The 13,929-nt window shown below is 42.1% G+C and overlaps 1 protein-coding gene and 1 long non-coding RNA gene across 8 annotated transcripts in view; one reads left to right on the forward strand and one right to left on the reverse strand.

Moving 5' to 3' along the window:
- Positions 1-13,929, forward strand: part of LOC125746278 (low-density lipoprotein receptor-related protein 1B-like) — a 279,046-nt gene that overhangs the window by 118,100 nt on the left and 147,017 nt on the right. For all 6 annotated transcript variants that reach the window (XM_049020071.1, XM_049020079.1, XM_049020089.1 and 3 more), the window contains 3 exons: positions 4,703-4,828; positions 7,661-7,777; positions 12,676-12,756. In XM_049020071.1, the coding sequence (XP_048876028.1) occupies positions 4,703-4,828; positions 7,661-7,777; positions 12,676-12,756 (324 nt within the window). The remainder of the gene's footprint in view (positions 1-4,702; positions 4,829-7,660; positions 7,778-12,675; positions 12,757-13,929) is intronic.
- Positions 430-7,096, reverse strand: LOC125746299 (uncharacterized). 2 transcript variants are annotated; one of them, XR_007398930.1, is made up of 3 exons: positions 7,052-7,096; positions 5,640-5,793; positions 430-4,868 (listed from the first exon to the last, which is right to left on the reverse strand). It is a non-coding gene; the product is annotated as an uncharacterized LOC125746299 (long non-coding RNA). The 2 variants fall into 2 exon arrangements; XR_007398922.1 differs by having other exon boundaries at positions 4,953-5,793.

The raw sequence follows: 13,929 nt of genomic DNA on the forward strand, positions 1-13,929 counted from the left end.
GAGTCCACTTCCTAATGCAGCCGTTATCATCAGGTGCCTCATGTTAAATAATATATCAGTGTTATTCAGGTTCATGCAAGTGTGAAAAGCAGCCTAAGAAGATCAGTAATACAATATGTGAATGCAAGCAGGATTAGATAAGGAAATAAATCAAAACAAAATCAGTACGGGGGAAAAAAAAAACAAAAAAAATTGATTAAGCATATAAACCATCTGCAAAAAACAGAGACATCTGGCCAGCTGATTTTATTTATTTATTAACATATGGGAAGGCGTGATGGAAGGATTGAGGAGGATCATCCTGGCAGTAAATGTCCACGCTTGCAGGCTTTCACGATTTTGGACGGAACCATCTGTATCTGGAATTCAACCCATGTTTCACTCCGCGATGCTTTGAGACATCAACAAACTCACGAGTGACACCACCGGTTAAAAATTCAGGATACTTTATTGCCATCTCACCCTATAAGGATACATGAGCACAAACATTTGCACAGCAAGACTACCATGAAATGTTTCTCTGGGGCCATCACAATTTGGGATGGAGTAAAGATAAAATATTGAAGTAGAAAAGGCATCTACTCATCATTCATACCTCTGTCAATTAATCATACATCCTGCATACCAGTGATAAAATTAAATAAATGTATTTATTAAATAAATTAATTATTAGAATTAACTATATATACCGCTGTACGTATACATACACTATAGACTGCAGCAATACAGATTATATATATTATACATATATACATACATACAGCTCTGGAAACAATTGTTTCATTTCTCTATTTGTGGGTATGCGCCTGTGTAAAATGTACATTTTTTTGCTATTACATCCCTGCTTCTCACTGATGAAAGGCTTCTCCCTTGCTTTATGCTGTGGAAGTAAATTTATGACAAAAGTCGTTGATGCAAAAAACTATGTTGAATTAAACTAATTGAATAAAAATGCATTGCATTTATTAATGCTTGAATAAAAACACATTGCATTTAATAATGCTTGAATATTTGGGAGCTGTAATTTAATGTGAATGTACATCTAAATATCGAACATTTCAACTGTATATAGTCTGTGACTAGCAGGATGAACAGTTGAGTGCTGATAGTGTTTGTTTCTAGATCCAGAGTGAACAGTGTACATGCGAGTAGGCCTACGAGTTCTCAGGCATGAGAAATTTCCGACTTTTGACGGAAATCCGATTTTTTTTATTGCCAAAAAGTTGGGTCCTGAGATTCATGCAAATCTGCAATAAAAAGAATAGGGGGTAGGATGGGGGTGGGGCCAATCTCCCTAGCTCCGTTTTTGATTGCCAGATCAAGCTACGAAGTCCAACAGACGCCTTGTAATCCGATTATATGCCCAAGTCGCATCCCGAACGCTCATAATTTATGCGTGATTACGTCGAATACATTCCCGCCGAAATGGATTTCTCAATCGACACGATAGTAGCATGACCTTATTAGGCACTGAAGAGAACCACGTGACATGATATCGTCTGCATGCATGGCACCGCGGGACTGCATCCCATTATAGTAGTTTTTCTTACGTCAACTGTGATTGGATGAGCGCTTCAGCACTAACCTATCGACATGATTGGTCCAAACGGGTCACGTAGTGAATCCGTGTGTTAACTTGCATTATCATGCATGCAGTTGTAATCATCTGTTATTGTGCTTTAAATTCTAGTTAAACATGTGGCGCTTTCTACCTGTTCATATGCCCGTAAATGAATTGGAAAAGTCTGTGAAGAACAAATTCAGATGGATGTTGTTGTGTTTTTGAATTCCAGTGACTTTCAAGAGACCCTGGATATGATAGGGACTGTTCTTGATGAGGACCTTTCATTTTTGCTCTTATACATATTTACAACATTGATGGTACTACCAAGCCAGTTCCCCTTGCATATACATTCAAGTGCATCTAGTGAGTCTGTAAAATGTGGAAGTTATTGATCTGGAGGAGTTCTTTGATCTGTATGGTTGATCTTCTCATAGAAGTTTTCTTCTCCATCAGTGATAGATTATGAACTGAAGCTGAGGAATGTGTAATCTAGCACTCAGAAAGGTAGTAAAGCTTCTTTAGAAATGTGTCAATTTTATCACAAAATATGCTTAAAATCACTCCAAATAGACTGGGAATTTTCAAGACACCCCCTTCGAGCACCCCCCGCTCGGGCTTCGCCCTCAACCCGTCTGCTCTCAACAGACTTTCCTATTTTTGTTCTAGGATTTGTTCTCATGCCTGAGTTCTGATGCTCTGGTAGACAGAAGGGTAGATTGTTTTTGAGTGTATCATCGCAGATATGACTTTCCCAAAGTCAGCTGTTGTCCCATCTCTACTACCTTAGCTAGCTAGCTTGCAAACTAGAAAACTCAGTGGGTTCCTGCAAATAGCTAACGTAAGCAAAATGTTTGGTGTCAGCTTTAGTTCAAACTATAGATGTATCCAGTTTTAGCCGATATTGCCAGCCGATATTTAAACTTCATAAAAATTAAAATTGAACAACAGCAAAGTGTTAGATATGGACTATGTGCAGATAGTTTGGAAAGTGGAGAAATAAGATTTGGTTGTGTTTTGTAATTTGTGCGCTGTGGTGTGCTGTGTGTTTGTGGTTCTCCCTGCTTCCGTATCAATTCTAGTTAATTCCACCTGTAACCAGTTGTCTGACAACCTATAAATTTATTTACTGGGACGATAAGACAGAAGAGAGCATTGAAATGCAGGAGTTTTTCTGTTTAGTTGTGTTGGGTTTCCTTTTTCTCATTATTTTAGGGGATGGACAGATCGAGACCAGCGCAAGTAAAAGGACGACCCGCACCGGAACCCGAGGCTTTCAATTGGATCGCGAAACCGCTACACCTGTTATACGTTCCTAAAGGAATGCTTTTATTTATATTTGTGTGAATGACTAGATGACGGTGCATGTGAGTGTCCCTCGCCTTAAGCTGATGGGTTACATGTGAAGAAAATGCGTCAGGCTGGTTTGGTTTAAGACTGCACAATGTAGTTACAAGGCACCCGCTGGCGATCGGTCCAAAACAAGGGACATATTGGTATTTCCTTTAGGCTGTTTTATCATGGGTCCATTAATTAGAGGTTATTTATATATTATGGCTGATATGGTCATTTTCTATTAATATGTGGCATTGTAGGATTTTTGGTTGTACTATTCTTTGTAAGCTTACCTGCTAAATGTTTTTTGTGCTGGAGACTGAATAAATTAGTTTTAAGTGTCATTGGAGCTGTGGTCCATAACTTGGAATCTAGAACCCACATAATAAAAGGTGCTTAGCTGTGATTGGCTGGTCCCTTGGCACAGAGCCGAAGACAAAACTATTAAAATAATAGAGATTACTGCGTTGGAGAACTAGCTATTCTCCATAGTGAAGGGCATGAGATTTCAGCAGCGCTTAACCAATGATCTGATAACCAATCAATGATGCGTCTTCCCCTAGAGTCCCCAATCATAAACTTTGCAGATCCAAAAATACGGATAAATCACATCTGGTATTGGTTCAAAACGTGACGCAAAATATTTTACAGTAGGAGATAAGTAACAGCTGCCGTCCGTCACATAAAATATGTGACAGATAGCAGCTGTTCTTTAAAGCATTTTCAAAGTATCGACCCCACAAGATACATTGATACAATGGGTGACATTTAAATAAATATTAAATCTGTCCAGCAGATCGATCTTTCGTTTTCCACAAGAAACGTCATTCCATTAATTGGTGCCGGCAGATTTAATAGCTAAATTGAAGAGAGACGACAGTAACTGACTTTGGAACACCCATGTGCGTGATAACACAAAGAAAATCTACCTTTCTGTCAATCGGTGCAACAGAATTTGTGCTTATTGCACGCTCACAGTTGATTCTGGATGTAGACAAGAACTCTATCAGCATTCAATTGCTCATCCTGCTAGTCCCGGATGTAGAAGGTTGAATTTTGAACCATATTGTAAACCACTGAAATTTTGGCGGTGTATTCATAAAGCGAAAACAGAAGGACTGAATATTACATCTTGAATTATGAAGATGGCATTAAAACACATTGAATGTTTCCAACTGAAGTTGGAAATTTATTTTGAGACTAAAGTAAATGCATTGAATTCAGGTGACTGAATTATAAAAATGAACTTTATAAACTGTATATTTTGGAACTGAATTGTGGGAGCCGAATATTTTTGTGTTGGTTATTTTACCAATGAAATTACAACTGAAATATTTTCAGTCGAAATATTCAATGTTTAAATGTATATTCACATAAAATTACAGCCTCCTTAGATTCAAGCATTATTAAATACAATGTGTTTTTATTTAAGCGTTATTAAATGCAATGTGTTGTTATTTAAGCGTTATTAAATGCATTGGGCTTTTATTTAAGCGTTATTAAATGCAATGGGTTTTTATTTGATTGTTTTTTTGCGTCAACGACTTTTGTCATTAATTTACTTACATATTATTGCCAGTGTCTCCTCCTTCACCTTGCTCTTGTGTATTACTGCCATAGAAGCTTTGGGCCTGAAAGCTGCCCACCTCACAGTGTATCCTTCTCCCTGCAGAACCAGGATTAAACCAGATTTTTTTTTTCCGATTTTGAGCGGGATCTTTTTCCAGAGCTCTATATACATGCACAAGACCAAAAAAATACTGGAGTGACACCACCCCCCCCCCCACCCCTCTGTTTTTCCCTCAGATAACCACAGCTGCCCCATAGACCAGTTCAAATGCAGGAGCAACCGCTGCATCCCCAAGAGGTGGCTTTGTGACGGCACCAGCGACTGCAGTGATGGTGAAGACGAGTCCAACTTCACATGCTCAGGTAAGGAAGACCGGAGCCCAGCCAACCAGTAGCCGTGGAGCTGAAGTGAAAATGAAATGATTTTTTTTCCCATTTGAACAAGGATGAGTGCAGATACTTGATTGAGTTTTTCCACAAATCCCACCTTGCTCTGCTTTTTAAAGGGTCACACACATATTCATAGAGATGAGAGTGAAGCTTGGGGTCTGAGCACGGGGTCAGGTCTCTTATCTGACACCCCTGGAACATTTCCGGGGGGGACCTTGCCTAACCCCCTGAATCACACCTGATGACCTGAGTGACTTGTCCTATTGTTGTGTCATGTTTGTTGGACCTTTCAGTACTTCCCTGCAGCATGAAATATTGCATTTTCTCTAGTTGTAAAATATCTCCTCTGAATGCCTGTCTCACTTATGTAAGTGTTCTTAGATGTGCTGAACGTTGTGCCGCTCTTTCTGGGGGACACTAGACAGCTGTGTCATAAGCCTAGAAGGAAAAGAAAAACTCTTCCCAGTACAGATAATGTGTTTGGATTTGCTTTAATGCTTTGTGGTCTGTATCTCATTTTCGATCAGTTATTAATGTACATTGGGTTTCATTTTAGCTCTAAGTGACAAATTTGACAAAATTAAAAATCATTGGGCCATTTGGCGGTCTGACCTGGTTTACTGAAGTTAAAAGCTGCCTCACTCAGAACTGTTTCAGTGGAAGATAGAGGCTTCAAAATCTGTGCTGGTTTGTATGTGCACAGATTTCTTTTGATTCCTATTATGTTAAACCTTCAGTGATTGACAGCCTATGATAGCCCCGCCCACCAGGGGGTTCACAGTACCATTTGCCCCATTACTGCTTTGTCACTGTGAAGTGCCCTTTGACCGAGTTGCAAGGACAGTGGTGTCTCATGTGGAGGGGGCCGCCAGGCTCTCTGCAGGGATCTTAGGCACTTTGCGTGCCTCATAAACCCCATTAAAAGTCGCGAGTATGATCTGTGAGGGGAAAAGCAGATTAAATGAGCGAAAGGAGCTTTTCAAATGTAGTCCGTAATGCAAAGTGTCGTGTTTATGGGGTAAAGACATTCACCGGGGGTTTCATTTCAGATGCAAAACATTAAATGTCTACTAATGAAATCATCTACATAATCTTTCATGCTGTATAAATCACTATACAAAGATAAACCATTTTCAAAGAATATATAATTTTTATCTGATATAAATATATTTTTAGATTTTTATTTATTTGCTAATTTGTGGCGTAACTGTAAAGTCTAAGCAAGCTGCTTAAGGTCGACTAATGTTAGGCAGGAGCCCTACCGAGGTAACGGGTCACATGACACGTGGGGCCCCAAGCTCATGTCTTCCCAAACATTTGCATACTGGGTAGACGTTGACCGATATGGGTTATTCATTTACCAATGCCGATATTCAGGAGTCAGGGTCAGCCGATGGCTGATATATGCTGCCCATTATTTTTGGCCGAATAATTGGACGTTTTTGCCTCTATTTGCATGGTAAAATATCACACTAATAATAACAAACCATACACAAAAATTCTCGACTTAGCATTTATTGAATACCGACTTGTGTAAATTTAAGTATAAACTTAAATAACAAAGAGACAATACAACTTACAATACTTAACAATAACTTAAACTTATAAACAATAAAAATAGCAGCATCAGAATCTCTTTTAGCACATAATATAGCAGCAAACTCCTCATTTCTGAGGGAAGGAAAATTTGCAAACAATTCAAAAACGAACGTGCATTTTATCTTCAGTTTTAATCCCACTTCCAGTCCCTGAGTCTTCCTTGCCCTATCCCTCCCTCACTGAAAGTTGTTAGTACTCCCAGTTTAATGCATTGTTCTTAGTAGCTCTCACATGCTGCAGTGTTTGAGAGAGCTGGCTACTCCGCCCCACACACACAGAGCGAAACTCTCCGACACAAAAAAACAGAACTGATATCATCGGGCTAATATGGTAATAATTATATTTTTAACAATCAAAATGATTTTTAATGATTAAAAAAACTTCTGTGAGCCCGCCAACAAGCTCACAAAACTAACTCAAGAATCAATGATTCTCAACGTTACCTGTAAGCTATAGCTGGTTGAAGGCTCATTATCATTACGGCAGTTCCCGGCAGCGTGTTCTCTTTCAAAAGCGCTTGCATTTCTTTTAAAGCAACATTTAATAGCAAACCAGTTAAATAAATAGGTCTTTGAAAGATCAGAATTTAAGCCTTACCGTTTTCTACCTGGACTCCTCCAAAACCTCTGGCTGGGATCCTGCACAAGGCAGCATGAGTCACGTGTTCCTCAGCAACAGTAACACTGGGATATCCGCAGATGTGCCTGTCTGTAAATCAGCGTACTACACTAGGATATCGGCTAATACCGATACATTAAAAAAATGCCCAATATCGGCCCAATATATCGGCCAGCTGATATATCGGTCCACCTCTAATATTGGACTCCTTCCTTTCTGAATCTACCTGTGCTCCAATAGCCATCATGCTTAGTCTGGTTGCCAGGGGCTGACTAGGATTGTAGGCCATAGACATGGTGGGAATACAGTAGGTCTGATGGGACACTGGCATGATGCAGCACCCTTCTCCTGTTGCTTTGTGAAAGTGGAGCTTCTCTCTTCAGGAGACCACGCCAAGATGGCCCTCACATGCGGTCCAGCCCCACAGAAAAATAAGCATGCAATATTCTGAAATGTGGTCGTGATTCATAATTTGGTTAGAGTCACTTTTGCAGGGTTAACACTGTTAGTGGTCTATTGATGGCTAATGCTCAGTGGGTTGGGTTGTTATGGAGACCATTTGACCAATGGAAGTTGGCTTTTTTTCAGCCCAGACTTGTCAGCCCAAGCAGTTTGCCTGTCAGAATGGACGGTGCATCCCGGAGATGTGGAGGTGTGACCGAGACGACGACTGCGGGGATCGCTCCGATGAGACATCCTCATGCGGTGAGTCCCCGCTGCCAGCTGGCAGACGTGTGCTGTTGCACTGTCACATGTAGACGCCTGGGGGTGTGCTCTCGCCATGGCACACAGAATGAGAAGAAATCTGAAAGAAAATCACAGAAGGCCTCGTCCTGGTTATTCGAACCCGTGACACCCGCAGGAAGTGGGCATGACTCCATCAGCTGGATGGTTTGGATGTCACTGCCTCACTGGCTTTGCAGATGCGTATTACAGTTGGAGTCTGGCACTAGAGATGGGCCCCTCTGAAAGTCACTCCTCTATGGAGTGGCCGTCTCCCCCTCTGCCTTACCGAGAAACCCGTGTCAAGTGCGTGAGAGGAAACCATTTGATTGGCCAGGAGGCTCTTATGTCAACAAAGGGGAGAGCACTCTGAGGTCTGGGTTAAGACGTTCTGGGCTCCTAAAAAGGTCAGTGTTTATCACCACTATGCTATTTTCTTGCCAATCTGACAACTCCATCATGCACTTAGCACTTTAAAATGTCAATTGGGATGGGTCTCCTTCCGGAACGGTACTGCGTATCCTGACCGCGAGGTGAGGGGGCGGCCCAGGGCTTCCATAAGAAGGTCACAGAGCCTGTGCCATTACACTCTCTCGCCACTTGAACTATGAGCTCACCAGTGCTCTCATTCTCCAAACATGAGCGTTATGTGGGCGGGGAAGACACAGCTCCCCCACGCCGTGTCTCAACACCATCCAATGTATTTTCTCTCTTTGTCTTAGATGAGAGAGGTGGTCACTCACATCTCTTTACTCTGTCAAAACATCCTTAATACCCATTCTGGAAGATTCTCCTCTCCTTCCCATATTTCCCAGGAGATGTCTCGTTTCATTTTAAAATTGGACACCCTTCTTCAGGTCTTGCGTGGCCTCATCTTTCCAGTGCCATAATTTGGAAAGATATATATCTCCTTTAATGTTTAATCTGTCAGATAACTGTGAGATTACACTTAATCTTTCCCGAGTAAATTATTTTAAATCAGTTCCAGTTACTGAGAGTCCTTAGATGGAGGTAATTTTAGCCAGATTTGTGTTTCTGCCCTAAACAATTGTAGCACAGTACTCTGGAACCCATTGTTATGTACTGAGATGTAGTCATCTGCAGTCTGAAAAAATTACAGGAAAACGGCGACAGAAATACGTGTTAGGGCAAGCTGCGAGTGTGCAGATCCGCTGCGCTCAGTTCCTGTACACATTCGGAGCCGTGCTTTGTACATCTTGCATCTGGAATATTCCATTTTCATTGATGCTGGGGAGCAGATTTGTTTGTTTTAGCTAGAGTTCTGTATCCGGGCTCCTGTTGGGACTGGAATTTCAAAACTGATAAATATTATATAAATATTAATCCGTCACATTACCTGCTCTGAATTAGTTGTCCTGGAAACTAACTGGGGTGTTGTGAATGAAAGTGCTTATACATATGTCCACGGTGAAGCGTTTTTTAAAGAAGATTTATGCCACAGTACGCTGACTATCCTTCATCACAGCCAAATGAGATCCATAGAAACAGCAGTTACGGCCTCCTCCTACTGTATGTTTGCGTTCACGTTCTCGGATCTGAAGTGTGGCTGGTTTTCAGAGTCGGCCCATTACTTCATGAAGAACGACTTGGTGAACAGCATCGAACAGCATGCTGTCAACACAGAAGCAAGATTAATCCACCGGGCATCTGGACATGACTGTCTGAATCGCATCAAGCCCACTTTTCACTTCCACAGTGACTGCAGAACAAAAAATCGCGACTTTAGGCCCTGTGGAATTGTGGGTCGCCTTTGTGTCAGAAAGCCATTCCGTGTGTGAGTTGTAAAGCTGTCAGGCTTGCGATACCCTGAGGACTTCATTATCACCCCATACACTTTTCTCACGTATGGCTCTCTGGTGATGGAATGAACTGCTTTATCACATCCAGTCATCAGAACACATCTACTAGCCTGACACCACTCTGTGATCTTTCTGCTAATTCAATACTCATCATTTTAAATTCTTGCTTTGTTTGGTAGATGCTGTGTAGGTCTTGTCGCTGTACCGCTGACACTTGTATCTGGGTGGTCATTGGAAGTTCAGCCTAGCTGCACTTATGCCTTGTTGACTCCTGAAAAGCTCTATGTTTTTATTGTGCTGTTTCCCTCACTTGTATGTCACTCTGGACAAAGCGCCTGCTACATGATCTAAATGTAATGTAAAAGCACACTGCCATGCCATTCCTCTGAAGGTGTCAGTAGTGTGCAGTGCTGTGCCCTTTAGCTGATCGCACTAAGTGTTCCGGCTTCAGCGTTAACCCGGCTACGTTGATGTGACCTGCACACTCACTTATTATTGAACCTGCCCCACCAAGCCACCCTCCCATCTCCATTTCCATTTGTGAAAGAAGGGCGTTTTTTTTTTTCACCATATAGGTGAGCGGATTCCCTAAATCCTTTCTGATCCATTCACCGCTATGCTTTGGCAGATGCTACAATGTCCTGCCACATTTCAGGCCAGGGATGATCACCTGTCACCCAACGCTGACCCATCCTGACACTGGGTCAGCATGACTAAAGGTACAGACACAGGTACAGACACCAACTGGTGACGGGGACCCGTCTCCTGACACCCAGTGGAGATGCTGTGGCACATCAGTCCCAAGCCGTGAAAACAAAGATCCATTTGATCTCCCTTCCCTCCCAGTGCCTCTGAACCATGTCACACATTGCATCATAACCGTCTTTGCAGGGACATTGGCGGTATCTTGATTTGTCTTTGAGTTCCTTAGGTGAATTTGTAATCTTTACAGAAATTAGTACCTGGCTCTACAGGCGTAAGTATAAAGGAAGGATGTATCTGGCTTCGACATACTGAATGACCTCCACACAGCAGCACCGTTATGTGGCGAGGGCCCAACCCCATGGGACCTGACACCATAACCAACTGGACAGATCTGGCAAGAAGTAGGCTAACCCTACTGATGAGTGATGGCCCACTGTAATCCCATCCTATATTTTGGGGTCTTATTCCACTTGTGGCTTTGGGCCGTGAAGCAGCCTGCGTAAATTCACTGTGACATTAACGAGGTGGATTGCAACTCGAGATGCATTGCACGTGGAGAGGAGCTGAACTTCTCAGGAGCAGAAGCGGGTCGAGTCCTGTTTTATGGTCCTGTTGTAAAAATTAACAGACAGATGTTGGTTAATTTCGGGGGTGTCGGGCATCTCAGTGGACGGCCATTTCTTCTTTGCTGTCAATGCTGTCTGTCAGGCAGTTTTCCACTACCTCGCATGTGGTCCAATTCGGCTGTGCTGTTTGCCAGTTGAAAGCGGTCTGTTGAGGTTGGGGGTCCCCGTGTTCGTTTAGGCTCGGGAGAACATGCTCTGAAAGCTTCTCCCATGAGAAGCAGGTTTTAAAGCTTCTTGGATGGGGATCAGAGGAGAAGCATCCTGATGAGGGATGCAACCGGTCCTGCTCCTGCCATCCCATCAGAGAGCTGGGTTAGTTCAACCTTTCCGGACCGTTATCCGAGATCAGAATTTAGCGTTTTCATACCCTTCACTGTAAGATCCAGCCATACAGATGAACATCTACTAAACACTGAATCCCATTATTGTCAGCTAACCTGGCATGCTGTGTGCTTAACCCATCATTCACGATAAAGACTGTAGCATTTGAGGGCTTTTATCTGTGGTATATTTGCACCACTGATTAAGATTTTTATGTTATATTGTGTTTTCTCAGAAAGCGTTGAATATTTGATTAACATTTAACCAAAGTAATTATGCTTAATTTTCATAATTAGTGCTCTACCATTTGAACTACCAGAGTGATCGTTACTTCTGTATAGCCAAGAGCATTTTTCTCTTCCAATTGAATAATTTACCTGCATTTTTATATTCCATTAGAGTAATACTATACCCTTTTTATTCCACTTAATTTTGTGCCATTTATAGCTGGGAATTATACCATTGAAGCAGAAAATTAAATCAGGAGCTTAATAGTTATGTTCAAAAACAAGAAAAATTTTAGAAGCAACCTGGCTGTTTACTGGTAGTTGGCTTCAGATATTTCCTTCAGTTTGGATTGTCCCCAAACAGACAGGAGAGAATGAACATGCTGGGTGCACACTGTGATGCTGAGAGCGTACAGGTGGACTTGCACAAAGGACCCCAAACTCTGGGATACTGCTTCAAGTCCCAGGAGGGCCTTGGATATTGTACCATTCCTGGTTCTGAGTCTGGTTTACTGCGATTCATTTTTCCAGCTGCCAGACTCAGCTGAGGACCAACGAGTCGGCTGCTTCCAAACCGCGCAAGTGGCCTTACAGTGCCACCGTGCTCAGCTTCATTACTTAGACAGGCCGCTCCAGGGCTTGGCATGATGATTATTATTATTGTGATAATTATAAGCCTCCTGCAATCACAGCCCCCCCCCCAACCCAAGTAAATAAATAAGAAGAGCTTGTGTTCAGCGTTGAAGTGCTTCAGACACCCCTCTGATATGTCTGCATCTGGACCACAGTTAAACAGTGGGGGGGCCCTCTAGAACCATTCGCAGGCATTACGAATGCCCCTCCCACCCCCCATTTGCTCCTGTAATTAAACGTTGGCGTGCTCGCATTTCAGGTTGCCTTCTAAACGACAACCCAAGGAGAAAAAGAATCTAAATTTATTACCCCAGGAAAATTCAGTTATACTCGTTAATGTCAAAAAACTGTCGGAAAAGTTTATCGAAGTAGTGTCCCTATGCGAGCCCATAGAGATGCCTGACTAATTAATGAGTGTGAGATTAATCATTTCATTAATTAGTCCAGTACAGTTAAGTGTGCAGCATTCCAGTCGCACTGGGGCTTTCTTGGGGTTGTTTTTCCGGAGGCACGTTTTCACGTTTCTCTTTTCCCGCCTGTTTCCCCAGCTTTTCCTACCTGTGAGCCCCGGACACAGTTCAGCTGCTCCAACGGCAGGTGTATCAGTGCCAAGTGGCACTGTGACTCCGGTGAGTCCCCACTGATTACCGGGGGCGTGTGACATGCATGTCTGTGTGTGTGTGTGTGTGTGTGTGTGTGTTTTTGGGGGTGGGGGGGATTTGCTTTATATTTCATTGTAGGCACTAAATGTCCCCCACAATGTCATAAACACCTGTTTTTTGACATTGTGGGGACCATTTTTCAGGTCCCCATAAAGATCTGTGAGTGCAATCAAAAAACTAAAAAAGTCTGGTATTTTGTTTGGTTACCTATGATTAAGGTTAGGGTTAGGTAGGGGTTAAGATTGGGGTTATTCCCATTGACATGAATGGAGATTCTCCATAAAGGTATACATATGTGGACTGTGTGTGTGTGTGTGTGTGTGTGTGTGTGTGTGTGTGTGTGTGTGTGTGTGTGTGTGTGTGTGTGTGTCTTATATTTATTCTTTATACAAACACATACAGCGCCCTCCACAATTATTGGAACCACTTGTAAAGATTTGTAGAAAGGGTTAGGAAAAAAAACTGACCTTTTAATGAAGCAGTTTAATATTACACTGAAAATATGACAAACATCTAACCTTTCATTAAAATAAATTTAGATAAACAAATCCCTCATCAAGAAATGATTATTTCCAACAAAAACACATGTGCCACGATTATTGGAACCCCTGAATTTAATACTTTGTATAACCTCCCTTTGCCAGTAAAACAGCACTGAGTCTTCTCCTATAACATTTTATAAGGTTGTAGAATACAGAGCAGGGCATCTGAGACCATTCCCCTTTACAGAATCTCTCCAGATCATCCTGGCTTCTAGGCCCTCTCTTCTGCACTCTCCTCTTCAGCTCAGCCCATAGGTTTTCAATGGGGTTCAGGTCAGAGGACTGAGATGTCCATGGCAGAAGCTTGATTCTATGGTCACCTAACTTTTTGTGTTAAGTTCAACATGTGCTTAGGATCATGGTCCTGCTGGAAGATCCAGTGGTGGCCCAGTTTTAGTTTCCTGGTAGAAATAGCCACGTTTTGATTTAAAATGTCCTGGTATTTCATGGAGTCCATTATGCCATGTACTGTACCATAAGGTTTTCAGGGCCTTTGGAGGAAAAACACCCTCATAACACTGCAGAACGTCCAGCATATTTTACAGTTGGGATAGGGTTCTTTTTATTATCCTTCATTTTACACCAAACCCACCTTGAA

This window comes from Brienomyrus brachyistius, chromosome 1, assembly GCF_023856365.1.
Source record: "Brienomyrus brachyistius isolate T26 chromosome 1, BBRACH_0.4, whole genome shotgun sequence".
NCBI lineage: Eukaryota > Metazoa > Chordata > Actinopteri > Osteoglossiformes > Mormyridae > Brienomyrus > Brienomyrus brachyistius.